The sequence below is a fragment of the Cyprinus carpio genome, chromosome B22 (assembly GCF_018340385.1).
Source record: "Cyprinus carpio isolate SPL01 chromosome B22, ASM1834038v1, whole genome shotgun sequence".
In the NCBI taxonomy this organism is placed as follows: Eukaryota; Metazoa; Chordata; class Actinopteri; order Cypriniformes; family Cyprinidae; genus Cyprinus; species Cyprinus carpio.
In genome coordinates, this window is record NC_056618.1 from 34108368 (window position 1) to 34129075 (window position 20708).

The window sequence follows — 20708 nt, forward strand, 5'->3', positions numbered from 1 at the left end:
AAATCGCCTTCAAAGCTATCCAGCGCGTTGTGATTGGCCGAATGCCTCAAGCGTAAGACGGAAATGTTGTGCCTCTTAACATATTGTGAAGCCCTGTCCAGCCGGAGCGACGAGACATAAACATAAAACCCATTATAAACGTGATATAAACATGATTTCTAGTCGTGTTTTCTTTTGGAAGGCAAAAACAAAGTAGTTTAGCTTTCTAAACAAAACAGCGTCACACACTGCAGCCTTGAGTGAGCAGAGGCCAGAGGCCTAGAGTGAGCCGCGGCTGGCTTGAGAGAGCAGAGGCTGGTGGCTTGAGGCGGATTCTACGAAGGAGCGTACCTTGGTCTTGCAGCAACCACCTGTGATGACCCCGGGCTGGACGCCGCTTCGTCCACGGTGAAAGACGATTCAGCGATCCACAGTGCAAAGTTGATGTATTTCCTCAGCAACCAGCACGGATCATCTCAGGGAAGGCGAAGTGGATATCGTCCTCTTTTGGAAGGGCAAACAAAGTAGTTTCGCTTTCACAGTGAAACACAGTGTCTATATGACATGGCGGTGGCGGCAACAATACTACAACGAGAATAGAAGGTACGCCTTCTTTCTTTGCGTGAACATCTGGGCGGTGTTATGCAAATCTTCCCACATACTGACGTAGAGATGTGGGGTGTGTTAGAACGAGCCGTTTTAGGAGGGCGTGGACAAGTCTTAACTTTGATAAAGAATATCTCTTTGGATTTGAGACTTTAATCTTTGCAACTTTACAGATCTTCTTTATTGACCAAGAGCTTGTAACACTCCAAAGAGAAAGGAAAATTTTAAATCACATCAGATTACCCCTTTAAACTTAATATCCTAATGATTTTTGGCATAAAAGAAAAATCGATAATTTTGACCCATACAATGTATTGTTGGCTACTGGTTCACATATATGAACAAATACATAAATGCAACTTTAAATAGTCACTACACTTGCAAAGCAGGTGTAATTTTCAAAGTTAAAGAAACAACCTATAATGTGTTTCTTGTGCATCGTGCTTTTTTATTTTTTAAGAGTCAGTTTGCACAGTTTTGTTAAATGAAAATGCTGAATTCACTAAACAGTCATTTACAAGAGGTTTAGTATTGATGAGCTTATGAATGAATCATGTAGTTCTTGCAAGTTTTGTTAATATCAGTTGACATGACAAAATCTTATTACCCCATTCTCAACAACCTATTTCACACAGTATGGTTTATGCGTATGACGTCAAATCTTATCTGCATATTGCATCGTGACTAACAAAACACACACACTTGAATTCCAGTCTATTCCAACCGATACTTCCTCCTGGCAGTCTAAATGCACACAAATGGGGAAACTAATTTCTTAAGAAAAGAACCAGGTATTAGTAAAATTGATAGACGTGGGGAGGAACACATACGAAAAATTATTTTGATCTCACAGAGTATTAAGGCTATATATGAAAACATGATTTTCCATCTTAAGTGCAAACAAGTTTTAAAATTTTTTTTTCCAAATGATTAAAGGGTTAATGAAAATTCTGTCATTAATTACTCACCCTCATGTCATTCTAAACCCATAAGACCTTCTTCATCTAAATTCATGTTCTGAAGATGAATAAAGGTCTTACGGGTTTGGGACGACATGAGGGTGAGTAATTAATGACAGAATTTTAATTTTTGTGTGAACTAAGCCTTTAAGATGGTTGGTGTTTTAACACCATGACTTGGACATTTTCAGACGATATTATGTATTTTTTATTGTGTTTAAAATTTTTATTTGTGGGGTGATTAAAATGGAGTATGTAGTTTTGTATGACTTGACTTTCCTCTGAGAAACACAAAAGACGACATTTTGAATATCCTGGTCACTTTTTCCCATGCAATAACAATGAACGAGGACTTCAGCTGTGAAACCACAACAAGAACAATAACACTTAAAGTAGTCCATATGATTTCTGAAGTCATATGACAGCTTTGTGCGACTAACCAATTGATAATCACTGCAAATGGATCGAGCCGGGATCGGGAAAGATCCTTGAGTCAGGGTTTGAACTCGGGACTCCTGTAGTGCAACATCGCTGTATGTCTTGGAATTGGGAATAATGTAGTGCAACGTGGCTGTATGCAGTAAATTTAACTCAAAAATGGATCTGATTTGCTAACTAGAGCAACTGAGTCACCAAAAGATTTGATTCAAAACAACGATTTGTTCACAAATCGGGACCTATCTACTTATCTCATGAACATGCCAAAGAAAAACAAGATGAAAGTCAATAATTTCAGTGAATAACACCGACTTTTTAGTCTAATAAAGCTATGAGAATTCATGGTGCACTAGTTCTTCTTCTTGTATGATAGTTTTATGGTATTACTTTTTGTCATTTTAGAACTTGAGCATCATTTACATAAAAAAAAAAAAATACAAATCTGTGGGAAATATAATGACCCAAAAACAAAAGAACTGATAAAAATGAGTTGTTATAGGAGCAATAAAAATGTGGGCAGTGACTAGTCGACGTCGACTCGACTTCCATCGCATAAATGTCGACTTTAAAAAATCTGAAGTTGTGCAACCCCTACAAGACATTCTGCAATAACTTACATTAAGAAAAAGGCTTAAGCCCTATTCACACCGAGACAGCATTGTTGTCGACTTTAAAAAATCTGAAGTTTTTTAACACCTAGAAGGCATTGTGAAAAAAAAATAAACAATCTAAATAAAATGTATGCAAATTCATACAAACATGATTACATTTGTTTGAATTTTGCTTTTGTGTGAATTTTGACATTCTTTGAATTTGAAAACCTTTGTTTCATATCACAAATAACAGTGCACAAAGCTTATTGTGATTATTTAATGTTAGGTGAGTTACAAATCACGTTTAGTTTTGTTCATGCATCAACTGAAAACAACACAGAATAAAAGATCTCAGTTTATCAAAATGAAGATCGTTTAAAAAAAAAAAAAAGATATCAACCAGCTCTACATTCCACACAGCTGACATGTTTAGCAGTTGCAGGCAAAATTTTCATCTGAAACCTGCTGAAATTTAGGTGCATCACTACTAAAAACTGAGTAGGTGTATTTTCAGAATGCCACATCATGCGCGAGAAGCTGCAAAAGTCACACATGCAACGGTCAAGCAATTCGATTTAGAGCATGATTACAGCAAAGATAAAAAGAAGCAGCAGAGTCAAATGCAAAAACTTGTTCAGTGTGAATGGGTTTAAAATGTATTTCAGAGGGTATCTTTCCTCAGATTCATGTAGTTCTTTCGGCTCGAAATCAGAGTCATGAGTGATTCATCCTCAACACCCATTTGTTGTAAACAAGTCCAGAGTCTTGAGAGATGCTGTTAATTGATTCGTTGAGCTGTTGTATAATGTTTTTGGTCTGCACACAGCTGGCCTAGAATCAATGACCTCCTACCGTTGGTGGGAGTCATGTGGGCCCCTGTGATTCACGCGGATCACCCGGTGTTACCACCTCCATCCACACGCACTCCAACAGGCGCCTCCTGCTGTTTAGCAGAATGCATGCTATGGCTTAGTTAAAAGGCTTATTTAAATCTGCAAGCATTCATTGTTTTACAGAGAAAATGAGGATGGAAATACTGATGAGTCTCAGTCTACACTTTGAAAACACTTGAATGAATGAATCTAATATTGAATCATTTTTCAACAACCCGCACACTAAGTCAGTCAACACTGCAAATGGCAAAAGTCAAGTGGTAAATGCCCAGTGTCAAAATGCTACTTAATTACAAGAACATGGCACCCATTGGAGGGACTCTTAAGTAATTTTTAAGCCAACTTCTAAAAACACTGATTTGACTTTGGTCCTAAAGCTAGACATATAAAATGATATGACAATATCTTAAGTAAAATCATTCAAAACATTCATCCAAGTTGAAATAATGTGGGCTATTTGTAGATATTTGCAGAATATATTTTAAATTTTCACTACATAATGCAGGTTAAAGTCTATTTGTAGATGTAACCACACAATTGAACTTTAAGTGTCGGATAAGCCGACTGTGAACTACTGTGAACTAGCTGGCCTAGAATCAATGACAATCCTTGCTAGTTCAAAATCTCTGCTCTGCTGCTTTCTTCATTCGAAATTCTAATCCAAAACCAAAGAATCCATTACACAACCCATATTTGAACTCCGATTTCCAAGGCCTTAACATTGTGCTTGATTTAGCAGCTTTCCTGAACATTTGTGAAAACAAAAAATTTAACTAAATTCAATTAATCATGAAAGCCAGCTGATTTTTTAATCTGAATTTGTGAGGACATCTTTACAAAAACATGCAGGTTTGCTTAATAAATAAAATACTGTCTTTTATTGTATTGTTCCAGACAAGTATGACTTTTTCTATGCATGCTCATTGGAAATACATGACTATCTACCTTTCTGCAAAACACAAAAGCATACCTATACGTACGAATCACTGCAGTTTCTAGTTGAAATGAAAACTAGAGGCAGTAAAACTTTAACAACTTTTATTCCTTTCCACACAAACTATGATTTACAGATCCAGAGTTTTGATTAAGAAAGCCTAACTTTCACGCAATTCCTTGCACAATATAACATTACGACTTCAAAATTGTTTTCACATGCTGCGAGATTTGAAAACTAATTAGTGACACATATACAGCTTCATTTGTATGGGTTTTCAGCTGCAGTAGGTTTGCTCAGTAGCTCACCCGATACGTCATTGCACTTGTGAGGTGAAGCGCTCCAGTACGAATCCCGTGAAACCAAGGTTCGACAAAATAGCTCAAACCAACGTATAAGAAAGTTATAATAGTAGGGTTACATCAGCGCATGCATTTTTATTTTATTTTATTTTTTCACTTTTTCTTCTTGTTCTTCTGTTCTTTTTCTTACACTATTTTGTAAGTTTAGGGTTGGGTTTGGTGTAGGATGATTGTTATTTTCCAACATGATAGTGCATTAACTTTTTTTTATTCTGAAGCAACATGCAAAAACGCAGCAATACGTGACTGTACTACGTAATAAAAACATGGCCAGAGTCAAGAACTGAACACCCATTTTAGCGCCACTCAGTGGACATTTCATTTCAAACTTAATTTTTGATTAGTAATATGCATTGCAAAGAATTTCATTTGGACAACTTTAAAGACTATTTTCTCCATATAATTTTCAAATAGTTGTATATCAGCCAAATATTGTCCTATCCTAACAAACCTTATTTATTCAGCTTCCAGATACTGTATGAATCTCAATTTCCAAAAATGTACCCTTGTGACTGGTTTTGTTGTAGGGTCTCATATTTTTAATGTGAGTATAATATTTTTTTTTTTGTGTTTTAGATAAAGATGTTAGAAAATAGTCCAAGCTGCTCTTATCCATACAAAATAAGTAGACTATGACCCGTCAAGCTCCATAAAGAGTGGAGTTAAAGTGAGGGAAAGATTTTCAGCGAATAACTAACTGGACTACTTTTACTGTGTGGAGAAGAGCAGTTTGGACATAGTGTAAAATCAGTATCTGTATCAATAATCCAACAATTAATTCTACAATAAAGCCAATGCATTTGTACTTAATACAGACAAACGTTAAAAAAAAGACATGCAAATATTGTCAAACTAAAGTATTTCCATGGAAATCTGCCTGTAACTAAAAGCCCTGGAGCCTTTGGATGGAGATAAAAGAGTGGGATAAAGAGTCAAATAAGAAGCACAAGAATCCTTATATGCACTGATGCCTGTCACATAAATACTCTCAGAGAGGTTCAGACTATGAATAAGCATTAAACATGCAACTGTCCCAATGATCTATGACAATCATTCTCATGGAAAATTGCAGTTCATCATTTCAGTTAGATCAAATTATCAAAATCTGCAGGCATTCGATTGTGAGTCACAGCACAAGAAATCAGTCTCAAGACTCAAAATGCATATGGACTCAAAAAACGGCCCTTTTAGGGCAATGGTTTGATGGCTGTCAACATTGTGCTTCAGTGGGGACAGGAGCGAACACGTAGCAAATATCAGAAATCTGCTCTTGACATGAATACCATCCTTCCCACCAGAGTTATGAGTCACACAGTACTGTAAAATCCTTCTGGCTTACTGTCAGTACAACCCTCCCTTTGTTCAAGAACTACTGAATTTTCAATCATAATCAAATTTGTGAGGTTTAAGTAAAGTACTCAATGTACTCATGCAAAACCATATTAAAACACCTCTCAGGGACATTTTGTTCATACAGAAATTGTTCTACAAATTTTACATTTTAGCAAGAATTCTTGGAGGCAACGCAGCACAGTGTCCGTCAGCAGATGTCACTGTTTTAATGGCATAAATGTCTTTTTATTGTTATCAGCATAACTGTTGCAAATAAACATACATTTCATATTTTCAAAAGTTTTTAAAATATGCTATATATATATCCTTCATTGTATGTTTTTTTTTTTATGCTATATATATATTATATATATATATATATATATATATATATATATATATATATACACACATATATATATATATATATATATATATATATACACACACACACACACTATATATATATACAAAAATTTTTTTTTTTTTTTTTTTTTTTTTGTTGATGAAAACACAACAACACGCTCATTTATCATCACACACGGACATAAATACATTCATAAAGTCAAAACTTTATTGGCATAATTGTCAGGCATTTACAGTATTCGCAAAATATAAGGTAGCAAATAATAGCATAATTAACGTTATACAGAACGTTAACTAGGTAAAGTGATACACGAATTGAAAGGGGAAATAATCATATACAGTATTACAATAAATAAAACTATAGTCCTAACAAGTTCATATAATAACAACAACATCATACAAATATTAAATAAAATGTTTAATGTTAATAATTAAATCTCTGATAATCCCGGGTTGCTATGGTCACGCAGGTTTGTTTATACATTAAACTCGTGACCACGAGAAAAATATGTTGTTCCCCCAACATAAGAAGTTGTGAACGAGAAATGGATGTCGTTCTCAAGGTCACGACATTTTATCACGTTCCCACAAGTTAATATGTCATGGCCACAACAAAATTAAAGGGTTATTTCACCCAAAAATGAAATTTAGGCTGCGTTTTACTCACCCCCGAGGCATCCTAGGTGTCTATGACTTTATTCTTTCAGACGAATCCAGTTGGAGTTATATTAAAAACTGTCTTTGATCTTTCAAGCTCTATCGTTGCAGTCAGCGGGTGTTGCATTGCTTCAGTCCAAAAGACGTGAAATAAAAAGCGCCCTTCCATAAAAAAAAAAAAAAAGTGTCTCACACGGATACGAGGGGTGAATAAAGGCCTCCTGTAGCAAATCAATGCGTTTTTGTAAGAAAAAAAAAAAACGTAATTATCACTTGAAACAATCTTGCACTCACGGTTGTAAAATGGAAGCAGTTCCAGAAGCGTGACGTATGAGGTCAGCGTTGCGCAGAATTTTCATTTTGGGGTGAACTAACCCTTTAAGTGAACCGAACATGTCTCCTCCCGGTCACCGTACCTAACAATGTAACTTTTGTTAAACTTTTAATAAATTGATGTTAAACTGTATAAGTTTCATGAAATTAGGCATTGTTTTTGATTAATGAATCTTAATTTAACCATTAAAAAGGTGTCCGAAAAAATTTTATCAGAAAAAAAATAAATGGAACTGGGGGAAAAAAAACATTACATTGGGCCCTAAATGAGGTATATTTTTACATTAATGAATACTGGCAAAACACTGGAGAGATATTCAACTTTCTTTTTTTTTTTTAATTCCTTAATTGAGTAAGAGAGTATTTTTTTTCTCATTTTGAGAGTATTATTTTTTGGTGTTTTAATTATGGTTTGGTTTGTGTGAGTGTTATGTTTTTTTATTTATTCATGTAATGTCTATTTCATTCATACTGTAAGCCAGGAGGCGCCCTCGTCCACATATGCCTCACAATTATAATATTACTACTGGCCATACAGAAAATCACTGATATAGACAAAGTCTTACAGCTATCCCTGTAACGGAATAATAAAAAGAAGCCACATCAGATGAAAAAAGGAAGTTACTTCAAACACTCGACTGATGTTAGATAGCAGTAAAAATGTTATTAAATGTGTATTTTGTCGGTCAACAGGTTACATGCTCTCATTACTCTGGTGCGTGTGGCTATCATTAGAGATGAGCGAGTGAGAAAGCGCAGCTGCTATCAGTGTATCGATAATGCAAAAAAAGAGTACTGAAATAGTTTCTACTGTGGATGTACCATCATGCATCCAATTACTGAGGAAACATTTGCTGCAACACACTCTGACCAAGGCATCCATTGATCAATAAAGTAGCTCCAGTCTAACAGACCTGGGTCTATCTACCCCCTTCAAACACATCTTCTCAGTCAGCGCTTTCTCATGTGTATGAGATGCCCAAGCCAAAAGTGTCAACAATGGACCCTTTTCACACTTCCAGAGTTCTCAGAAGAAGTAGTCATAGCTGAGTAAACTGTGATTCCGTGATTTTACAAACGATTTACAATGCTAATAACTGTGTGAATGCATCATCAGCCTGTGAAAAGGGTCCATATGTAAGAGTTACGGATTAGACCTGAAACACTTCCACAAATGCCATGCTCACTCCATGCACACTCACGGCTGCCAAGAGTGCAATGTAATACACACACAGTGATCATACCCATCACTGATGGCCTTTGACCTGCCGTTTGGGAAGGCCTGATAGAAAGCCGTGGAGGGATTTGCAGATAAAAGAAAGAAAGAGAGAGAGAGAGAGAAAGATAAATAAGGTAACAATGTCAAAGTTTTAGAAGGAAAAACCAAAACAAATCTGCTGAGATGCCTTAAAGGCTTTCAAGACAAAGTTGAATGCCCATTCATATCGAAGAATGGAAAGGCTCAGGGTGTGAAACGGCTCTGGCGTCTGAGCCCCAAGCTACAGGCATAAAGTATTCAAAGTTCAGAGTGAATATATGCCAAACAGGAAAAGTCAGAACAGCCATTGAGTGTGAGACACGGATCCCCTACACAAATGATCACATTGATTTCCAGCCAAGTTTACACAGCTTAACTAAAAGAAGATTAATTTAATTTTCTTTGGTCGATCATGCAACACAGTAAATGTTACAAAGTGACCATTATCCTTTGACCAGCAATGTCTAGACTCACTTATTATAGTTTTTTTCTTTAAATCTGGCTTCACTGGAATTGTGTGCTAGCTCATTTCTGCCACTGAATAAAATATAAAAATGGTTACTGAGAGTTTTTTTGTATCACAATTCAGATTTTTGTGTCACAATTTGGACTTCTTTTCTCAGAATTTATGGGTTAAATCAGGCAATTCTGATGAAAGTCAGAATTGAAAGTTTATATCTTGCAGCTCTGAGTTTATAACACACAATTGCGAGTTAATTCTGATTTTATAGGTCCCAATTGCAAGATCATATCTCATAATACCTAGAATAAACTCACAATTGCGAGAAAAAAGTCAGAATTGCAATATAAAAAAATGCATTTGCGACAAAGTCAGAATGGTGAGATAAAAAGTTGCAATTACCATTTTATATTTTTTTATACAGTGGCAGAAATTAGCTTCCACAGAACTGCTGTGACTTCTTGTTTCTATAATAATAAAAAAGCAAATTAGCCGTTTATAAATCTAAAGCATCTTAAAAACACACACTCACACAATTATTCCAAATGTTTAAATGTGGTCTTGGTCCAAAAGTTGGCCTAGAATACAACACTGAATAATTTAACATGTACAGCTACAAAATAGCTGTCTCTAACCCAACAGAAGTTGTGATAGAAATGGTATTTGTTTAGAAAACACAGAAGGTCAAACCTCATAATTAATAGAACACCATTTAGTTACAAAAAAAAAGTAGTTTGGGGGAGAATCTGTGGAATAAATTCATTATAGGGCTGCTCGATTATGGCAAAAATCATAATCATGATGACATCTTCATTGCAGAGACCAGAGGAATTTCAAACAGACAAACAAAAAGTCCTCAAAATGACTGAAAATAATTGAACTGTCAGTAATAAACACCTTGAGCTAAAAGATGACTTTACACGTCTGCATTCAGTTCCATCTCTGAGTGCATATCTCTTCCTGAGGAAGAGTTATCTTTCACGCTTTTAAAAACATGCATATAAATATACTTCTATAAATCAAGCACGTGCCATTTTGCAAAAGTCACGTTACATGATTTTACTGATTTTCACATAAAATTGGGCTTTTATGGAGGAACGAAAGTGCAGCGCTGGGAAAGGGGGTGGAATAGGGCGAAATAATCGTTTTATGTCGATTATTGTAGTTTCATAATCGTTGGAGGCCAACATCGAAATCATTTTTCAATTCATTGCACAGCCCTAATTCATTATGAAACTAAATGTGTTAAATGGAGCTAAGTGGTACATAAAAGTAATGTAGGAAATTTTATACAAATTAGCAATTAAGGCAGAATATGTAATTATTTAAAAAAAAAAATGTTTAATCAGTAGCGCTTGTAAAGTGAGGTTCAAAAAAGTGTACAGTTGCAAAAAGTGCACGCACACAACATTTATAAAAGAAAATGAAGGAGTTCATAGATCTGTACTCAAATTCGACTGAAATCTGCAAAACTTTCTACAGAATTCTTTGCGAAAATTTCCATGTGGGCTTAGTATCTCTTGAACAAATGGTTGCGTAAATTCAGTCAAAAAGACAAAACGGAAAAAAAAAAACAAAGAGAACGGATAATTAGCAAAATTCCCTCAAATGGTGCTTACAATAAACACTTGTGGAAATATTCTGTCATGTTTCCACCAAAAGATGATGACTGACAAATGGAATTACCCTTGGGACGTGAAGCTGGCAGAGGATTACGCAGAAACAGGTTTCTGTACACTGAGCCGTATAAGCTCTAATAACAAAGAACATATAGAAAACAGAGCATTCAAAGAAGAGGGTATTATAAAAACTCTTCTTTATATTTCAGGATGTCTGCTATCAACTGAAATTAAAATAAACAGTCTATAACACAGGGACACAGAAATAGGAGTCTGAATTTTTTTTTTTTAAAAATCTTAACTGTGTTGTCAAGCGGCGAGTTGAATCGTTTGGCAAAATAAGCTCACTATCACAGTTAGATAGCATAGCTTACCACACATAACACACCATTAGTTGGCATAGCATCTGACACATTTAACCCCGCCCACTTCGGGAAAATGTTTTGTTTAACAATTCATGGTTAATCTTTAGCCACATAATTTGCAAACATTGGCAGTTCACCAACATGTAGGACAAATATAGCTCTACTGATATCTAGAAATAAACATTTCCTACAGTGTGGGTTAGTTATTGTTGCTATGCCATGCCGAACAGATTATATTTTTGTCCTGAAAGCATAGTTTTCATTTCTGCCATCATACATTATTTTGGATCAAAAACAGTACTTGAGGTGGCCCAGGTGCAAGGTAGGCGATGATGAATACATGTATTCGGTTCAGAAACATCTTGACACACTGCTAGTTTTCCAAGTTTCAGCATCTGCATTTAGCATACTAGTGAAAAACTTTCAAACAAAAACACAGATTTAATTCTAAAAGCAATTATAGACGGATTATTTTGAATGTGATCAGTAGTTGCTTTTCCATTACCCTTCAAATTGCGCAAAGTGAAATTGTGAATTGAAAATTCACCCAATGGAAACATGCCAATTTTGTAAAAACTCCCATATAATCACAAAAAAAAGTTTTTACGGTGGTTTTTCAAGCAAATTTGAAAAAGGAATATTTCACAAAACTGCAATGGAAACAGTTTTTTTCCACCCACATTTACAGGTCACCTGGAGTATGTAAAAGTCACATGATCATTCTTTAATGTACTACAACCTCCAAGAAACACATCGTAAGTGGCCGCTCTCAAATGTATGGTTCTTTATTTGCGTTAATGCTTGGTTCAACCGGTATTTTATGAACTACGAGAAATTGTTGAATAAAGTCATTCTTTTAATTTTCTTTGCACACAAAAGGTATTCTTGTCGCTTCATAACATTACAGTTGAACTGCTGATGCCACATGGACTATTTTCAATGAAGTCCTTACTACCTTTCTGGGCCTTGAACGTGGTAGTTGTGTTTCTGTCTATAGATGATCAGAAAGCTTTTGGATTTCATCAAAAATATCTTCATTTGTTTTCCAAAGATCTTACTAAATTTGGAACGACACAAAGCTGAGTAATTAATGACATAATTTTCCTTTTTGGGTCAACTATCCCTTTAAATCCGCTTGAAACAGGTACAAACAGAGGAAGTGTCTGACTAATTTAAAATTAATTTTATGAGCAACAACACTTCCTCATAAATGGAAGAATCTGTTAGAAATAACAGAGCAATGCGTGACATGACCAGTTTCTATTTCAACATTGAAGGCTTTTGAATTGACCTATGATATTTCTATTAACTCGTTCAAAAAGTTAAACAAATTTCTAAATGCAATGTAATCTGGTTTCTGTTCAAAAGTAATCTCGGAGGTTTTATTATGGTTTCTTCAACCTTCTGGAGATTTGGGTCCCTAAGACTCAGATGAGAGAAATGTCACTAGTCTGTTAAAAAAGTGAGCACATATTTTAATGTTATATAAGGCTTTATGAGTCAGTTACAGACTCAGCTGTAGGGCCAATGCTTTCATGTACAAGGGCACGTCTTCCAAAACATGAAAGCATGATGGCATAATATATACAAACGCCTAACTGTCAGAGCGCCGTGAGAGGACTGACTCACCTGCACCATTACTGTGAGGAATAAAGACATCATCACCACACCTGCTCTTCAAACAAACAAACTTCAGCTACTGCTATTTCTCAAACAGATGCAAAGCACAACATATACTAATTTTTCAAAATCTATCAACAAATACTTTTGAAAATATAAAGACGCCAATTAGTCAGGTAGATGTAGTTGCACAACCTTTGGAAGATAACAACTACAACAATGGAGGATTAAAATAACAAACTTTCTTTTAAAAGCAGAGCTTCAATGCATAAGCAAAAAAACAAAAATTTGTAACTGTTCAAACATATTCGAAGCCAAGCTGTTTTCAAATCCTGTAACGAATTCTCTACAAATCCTGAGGCGTTGTTCACCATAACTTCAACCGTCAATAAGTCAATAAAGTGATTCATATCTTCATATCTGTTAAAAGGTCACATCCTCTTTCTTATGGTGTTTATAGGGGAACAGAAAGTGATGAGTGAAAGTCAAAATTATCAAGGGCCATTTCCTGCGTATTTAGGAGGAGGAGGAGATGCTAGAGTCCTCAGTTAATGCAATAATCTTTAGCATAAACAGATTATCTACTCAAACGCTGACGTGCATATCTCAGTCTAAAAGGTGAGGTAAAAAAAGATGTCTTTGGTTTGGAACAATCTCACCTTCTTTCAACAGCAGACTAAAAGGATTAGTTCACACAAAAATTAAATTACATTTTTGAATGTCCGCATACTCAAATAGTCCAAGATGTAGCAGAGTTTTTTTTTGCACGGGGATAGATTTAGAGAAATTAAGCATTCAATCACTTGTTCACCAATGGATCCTCTGCAGTGAATGGGTGCCGTCAGAATGATAGTCCAAACAAGCTGATAAAAACATCACAATATTTATTTCAAACTGTTTTGGACTGTTATGGCTTATAAACAGCGCTTGATCTGTGCAGATTTCTCTCCTGATTCAGAGAAGACAAATGGTTTTGAAGTAAAACTGTCTTCATTTTGAATTTATTTTTTACAAACACAGTTTTTCACTTTACAAGGCAATAGTTGATGGACTGGAGTGGTGTGGATTACGTGTGGATTATTGTGATGTTTTTATCAGCTGTTTGGACTCTCATTCTGATGGCACCCATTCACTGCAGAGCATCCACTGCTGAGCAAGTGATGGAATGCAAAATTTCTCAGAATCTGATGAAGAAAGAAACTCACCTACATCTTGGATGGTCTGAGGGTGAGTACATTTTCAGCAAATTTTAATTTTTTCAAGTTTATTAACATCCTCAATAATATCAAGCCAAAAAAAACTGACCTGTTGCCTTGTCTATTTTCCAAACATTTTGGTAAATCTCACTGCCAAAATACGAGTGTGCGTGCATTTATGCCAACAAAATAAACAGAGGAAATGCATATCAACTACCATCAATGACAGTAAATAAGCTATTTTGAAAGCTCACCCTTTGCTGTCTTTCCTTTAACCTCGAGAACATTTGCCACCCATGTTGCAATATTTCCAAGCATTCTCAAAAAAAACAAAAAAAATGCACATTAAACATCCTTCAGTTCTTTCTGCATCTTCGTTCCCTAATCTTTGCTGCACCAAAGTTAAAGTCTACGAAATACAAAAGAAAACCCATTTACACTGTAATATATTAGTAGCACTAGTAATTTTGTTTCATTAAAACCAAAATCTAGTGCATCAATTCTAAACATCCACAAAATAATTTGGTTCAAACTGCTTAATGGACTTAAAACAGCCTTCATTTTCTAAAACCCTACACAAATATAAATACAAATGTGTACAAGTTTATCTAAACCTGTATAGGTTAAAGCTCCATCTCTGAACCAAGAATGGTGGCAGCGTGTATTCAGCACAGAATGTACAGATTTTTCTTGATTTCTACTAACTGCTGACAGTAAACAACATCCATATGCAGCATAACATCATGCAGATGTTACACATGTTTGAAGGCCTTATCAGTGTCAGTGCATAGAGTGGAGAGCAGCTTCTGCACGTCACGAGATAGGAAACGCACACTAACATCACCTAATCAGTCTAAATAAACAGCTCAACTTCTGGTGAAAAGCATATGAGGAGGAAACAGTGGCACCAAAACAAATCCTTAGGAACTGGAGTGTTGGGTAAATTTGGTGTGAATATTTTCCACAAACACAAAACGAGATCACTTGAGACAGACACTGCGTCAAACTTTCCAAAGGCTTTACCAATGAAATGCTCATAACCACAAGCTGCCTTTTTAAAACAAGTGTGAAGTGGTTTGCAGGACAGGGGAAATAACTACGTGCAAAAAAAAACGATGCTAGGTGCTTCCTCAGATCTACACCTTTCTGAGCCATGTGTGCACTGATTTTAAAAGCTAGTCAAAGTGAATTTTATGAAGTCTGTTCCTCTCAAGTTCACAGTAAAGTAACCATACATTAAATATACAAACTTGTTCCACTGAAGCTTGAGAGCAACAGTGTCTTTTTCTTCTTTTCTATTCTGTAAAACACAACAGAAGATATTTTAAAAACATCACCTTTGTTTTAATCCCCACTGACTCAAACTGCATAGACTAAAAACAGTTTCTGCAGATGAAAGAAAAGTCTTACGGGTTTCGATTTGGAATGACATATAGGTGAATAAAGACTGACGGACTTTTACACATTTGAGTCAAATCCTTTGAAGCAGTCAACAGTACAGCAGACTTTAGCTACAAACCTGATCAAACACACCTGAACCAAAGTGATAAGGATTACTTCATAGCAAATAAAACTATTCTTACTATGCAAAATAGATTTGTAGTAATTAACTCAAAACATCTGGTATAACATGATTTAAAGAAATTATCATAACATTGTTACAAATTAAGTTTCTATTAAGTTCACAAATAGGTTTCCTGACCTGGAGACCCCCTTCTTATTTTGTGTGTCAATATAATATAAATAACCCGGTGACTTTAATCAAAATCAAGGTGAGATTCAAAATGTGGAATGGACCTTTTTCACATTTACTGGGTTCTCAGAAGTCATCATAGTTGTTGGGTAAACTTCTATCGTAGTGATTTTTGCATTCGCAACAACATTTTCGGATGATTCAAAATGTTAAAAAAATCTTCCTGTAAAAATACATTCTGGTATGCATTTGACTCACCGTGAGCCAAGGAATTCAAAAGTCCACAATAGTGTTTCTATGCCTTTCCCGCTAAATAAAATACAGAGAGATTATATTAGAAACATCCATACAACAGCATTAACTAGATTTCTGATTTAACTGAATTAATGCCAAGGTAATATAACACAAAGTACAGTGTTATAACATACATAAATTCTATTAAAAATGGACAAAAACGTTGGTAAATTTATAACAGGGATGTCCAATCCTGTTCCTGGGAGTTTCGCTCCAACCAACTTTAACACATTGCCTGGAAGTTTCTAGTAATCCTGAAGACCTTGATTAGCTGGTTCAGGTGTGTTTAATTAGGGCTGGACTAGCTAAACTCTGCAGGTCAGTGGCCCTTCAGGGACAGGTTTGGACGTCCCTGATTTACGATGTTAATAAACATGAAAATGCGTCGCCACAGTCTGTGAAAAAGGATCATTTAGGGGGCCTCCAGGACAAGTTTAGTGAAAAACTACCCACTTAAAAAAAAAAAAACAAAAAAAAACATACGCACACGCACATTTTGACTCAGACGCAACAATATTAACTCAAGGTAACATGCTTTGGAAAGTAAATCTTTGCAACACCTGCAAAATCTGTGATAAAATGGTTTACAGAGTCTATTACTTCAACTATTTTAATCGAAGTGAGCAACATCAAGAATAAAGGTTTACCTGTCCTCATCCCCATCAATGGATATAGCCATTCCAAACAGGCTGCTGACAGCAGGCGTGTGAAGCTGCAAGCCCTCGGGATTCAGGGGTTTGATGGCATCTTTCCCTATGAGCACAGAGCTCTGGAGCAGCCCGTCGGGCTTCCTCTGGTTCTCCACGCTCTGGGCGATGCCAGTGGGAAGCTGGCTAAAGTTAGCGGGGGTCGTCTGCGCACCCAGTCCTCCTAGTGACCCGCTGTGGACTCCCTGAGTCGGATTCTGCGGCGTCTGTTTTGGCATGCTCTGGGGGGCATTAGAGGCACTGGACATAACAGCAGGCACATTTTGCACACCAGGGACTCCAGCAAGCGTGCTGACAGACACGGTTACCGCCGGCTGAATGAGCGGCACTGGTGCCTGCTGTACAACAGCTGCGGCCGACACGGTCCCTAGAGCCGTGCTGATGCCCGCCTGCTGTAAGAGCCCCTGGACATGCTCCGGCTGGTTGATGGGAAGCCCTCTGCCATCCACGGGCTGGGGAACTAATCCGAGCACGTGAGCGGCGCTTCCCACTGCTGGAGTCATGACAGGCGACGGACCCTGGTTCAGCGGGGTCACCGAGACCGTCTGGGACTGATTCAGGGGAATAACACTCTGATGAATCTGCCCAGGTTTCTGCACCTGTTGGCCCGGGAAAAATGGCTGTGGTTGAGTTGCCAAAGGCATGTTTGGAGATTTGATATGGGCATTCTGGGCTGCAAGCCCTAATCCCTGCTGCGAGATGCCTAGGGTTTGCTGCTGAAGCTCCACAGGCGGGTTCGATGGTGCAGATAAGTAGCCACTATCTGTACGAGGTTCTGCTGCAGATGTTGAAGACCCAACGTGCACCCCCACCGAACCTCCGGCGACTCCCAGTGCGTCCCTGTCCGCGCTGTGATCCGCGGCGCTTGAGTGTTTAACACTATCCATAGTCCGGCCGGAGGAGGAAGCATCCGTATCCCGCTCGTAAAACTCAGTGCAAGTCCACCTACCTCTTTTGAAGGGTTCACCCGTGCTGTGGTCTAATTTGATGACCCTGAAACGGGAGCTGCAGCTACTTACTGTGGCAGAACTGCTAACCGATGAAGTCTGGACGCTGGACGGTGCATTAGATGCAACCGAAGCCTGGGAAGATACAGACCCACTGACTGAACGCACAGGTGGGTTTATATGAACCGCGCCTGCGTGGCGAGAACCAGGTATGTTCGTTATGGGAGCATCTTGGCCAGATGTTTCGGCCTCGTTATGAAGCGATTCATCCGACAAACTGACATCACACGCCTCCGGCTCGAAATCTCCAGCTCTGGACATGTCGTATATCTCGGACGAGGACATGTCCTCAGTCCTGGGGTCGTCTAAACTCTCGGTGTCGTCCGTGTTGCTGTTAGCCGCCACCTGCGCAGCCTGCGTTACGCTGGTGATCTGGAAACAGCTCTTCTTTTTCGACGGCATTTTAGACATTTTGACAGCTTTAAGTGTATCTCAGCACGTCAGAGTGCAGCTCACAGCTCCAATGTAAGCGTAGCAACGCAATGTGTATGAAAATGTCATGTAATTTTCAGTTAGCGTCACGCTAGCTCAAGACTCCCTCAGAGCTCCGTCCTCATCGCGCCATTTTCAGTCCTTTAAATCCTTTAAACTGAAACTCCTGGTGCTCCGAGCACAACGACAGCTTTATTCCAGCTGTGTTTAATCCCTCCGAGCCCGTGTGTTTATCCTCCGTGGCCTAAACGAAGGCCATGTCCCGGAGTGAGAGTTTCCCTCAGGCCGCCCTCGCAGTCGAAACTCTCCAGCCGCTGGACTCGCGCGACTCTGAGGCGCCGTCCGCTTTTAGCGCTCTGTCGTCTTCAAAAGCGCATATCCTCCGCGAAACACGTCGGTCAGACATCTTGAAACGTCGCAACGCATGTTTGCTCTCCGTTTCTGACGTTAACGCAGTCTGTCGGGAGCAGAATGACGGTTTGTTTGTCTGTCAGTCTGTCGGCTGTCAGTGCAGATCTCGAGCTAACGGCTCCGCTTCCTCTGCTCTACACAAGATGGCTACGTAACGCACGCGCTGCTCTATGGATGGACTGCGCACAAGCGTACGTAACCCAATCGGGAATACCGACCACTACGCATTATTCGTGGTGGGGTTTTTTTATTATTATTTTAAACGTGCCAAGGGAAACAAATTCAGACGACATAAATGTTTGTATTACTCTTTTTCTTATTGGACTCTCTGATAATGTTATTAATGGTTTTAATAATGAATTCATAAAAAAAAAAAACATTTGATAAAAACTGATTATATTATTATTTTGTTTCTCCGTCTAGACATTGTCTAGCTGCTTTATGTACATATCTTACATTTCCATCTTTTTCCCTGTCAAAGGTCATTTACTTTTGTTGATTGTAGTTGGACGTCGGACACGAGGGGATTTTTCAAGTGGTTTTATTTAAATTTGCAAAACCAGACTGGACACAAGTGGTTTTTTTTTGTTTTTCAAAACCAGACTGGACACAACCAGATAGGTTTGTTATGGTGGAAAGAAAAATTATTTTTAAAATATATTATTGTAGAGATTTGCCACCTTATATACACACACACACACACACACACACACACACACACACATACATATATATATGTGTGTGTGTGTGTGTGTGTGTGTGTGTATATATATATATATATATATATATATATATATATATATATATATATCACACAAAATATGAAAGATAACACACACACACACACACAAACCAATTGTTTTACTGAAGTTGTTCTATCAAATATTTTTTTTAACTTAATGCATAACAATTGATTTATTTTTGTAAATTTTTGCCTAGTCATGCTTCAAGTGTTTCTGGTAAAATCATGTTACAAACACAGTTTCTTCGTTGTTTAGCCTTTTGGAAAAGGTTCACGCAGGAGGCGAGAAGGAATGCAGCTAGTGTAGACAGAAACATATTTGCCGGAGTTTGTTTATTAGTTTAGGGCATTATTTTAGGCATGAGTCTATTCCAATAAGTAAGGGAGGCTGTGTTTGTTTTGCTTTTGAGTTCGCCCAATCCAAACAGTGAGCAGTGAAAAGTGCACTACATACTGAGAGAAATACTTGCCAAGCTTTTTATATATATATTAGAAAACTCGGATGCAGCTTTCGGGTTGATTTAGTAATAGCAGATCCTGAAAGAGATTATCAGTTGTTTATTAAAACTCAAAACATCAACAAAATCGCTTGGGAATACACAACATATGATTGTTTATTGTATTTGCCTCGGTCCCGTGGTGAATGGGACACGCTTGTTGTTTTAGCTGGATGCATTTCTGTGTCCAAGTACTGAAACCAGTTTGCATTTTAAGATTCTTTTGAGGGCTTTGAATCAGTCATCTGAAGACAGGTGCTATGTGTCACGTCCAGACATAGAGGTGTTCTTTGTTTTCATGCAGGGCTGCACGCTGGTGAACACACTCTGCGGTTTCGTCCAGTTCATACAGCCTTTCCGAGATATAAAAAGGGTTTGAGGGAATTTCTCTAATTTTAAAATCTAAATGGGAAGTTGCTTTTTTTTTGAGAGAGAGAGAGAGAGAGAGAGAGAGAGAGAGAGAGAGAGAGAGTTTGTGAGAACAGTCAGGTTCATTCTGGCCTGGAGTAGCCAAAGTAGGTCAGTCTGGACTTGAAGAAAATATACCCGTGTTATATTAACCGTGTTATGTATCAGTATCAGGATTTGGACTTCGATGTGTCAGTAGTATAAACTTCTGAATGAGAGACTTTGAGAGTGTTTGGTTCTGTGGTCGTAAACAGTGTTGGAGGTAACACATTATAAGTAACGTGACTTATGTAATGAGATTTTTCCAAGTAACTAGAAAAGTAACACATTACTTTTTAATTTACAATAAAACATCCAAGTTACTTTTTTATTTTACTTTTTTTTTATGGAGTAGCGCAATATTGTAATGCATTACTTTTCAAAAATATCATATTTTTGTGATAGTTGTTGGGTAAAAATGTGAACACAAAAATACAAGTATGAGTTTTTGAATGTTATGTGATTAATATTTCGTTCTGTGGTCGTAAACAGTGTTGGAGGTAACACA

The 20708-nt window shown here is 37.3% G+C and overlaps 1 protein-coding gene across 3 annotated transcripts in view; it reads right to left on the bottom strand.

Moving 5' to 3' along the window:
• LOC109047429 (TSC22 domain family protein 2-like) overlaps positions 1-18680 on the bottom strand; it is a 28470-nt gene extending 9790 nt beyond the window's left edge. The window contains exons 1-2 of one of the 3 annotated variants that reach the window (XM_042749884.1): positions 16605-18674; positions 15922-15972 (exon numbers count right to left, since the gene is read on the bottom strand). In XM_042749884.1, the coding sequence (XP_042605818.1) occupies positions 15922-15972; positions 16605-18082 (1529 nt within the window). In that variant the 5' untranslated portion in view covers positions 18083-18674. Of the gene's footprint in view, positions 1-13931; positions 15271-15921; positions 15973-16604 lie in introns of those variants that run through there. The other 2 variants (XM_042749886.1, XM_042749885.1) reach the window with 2 other exon arrangements.
• Positions 18681-20708: the final 2028 nt, after the last annotated feature.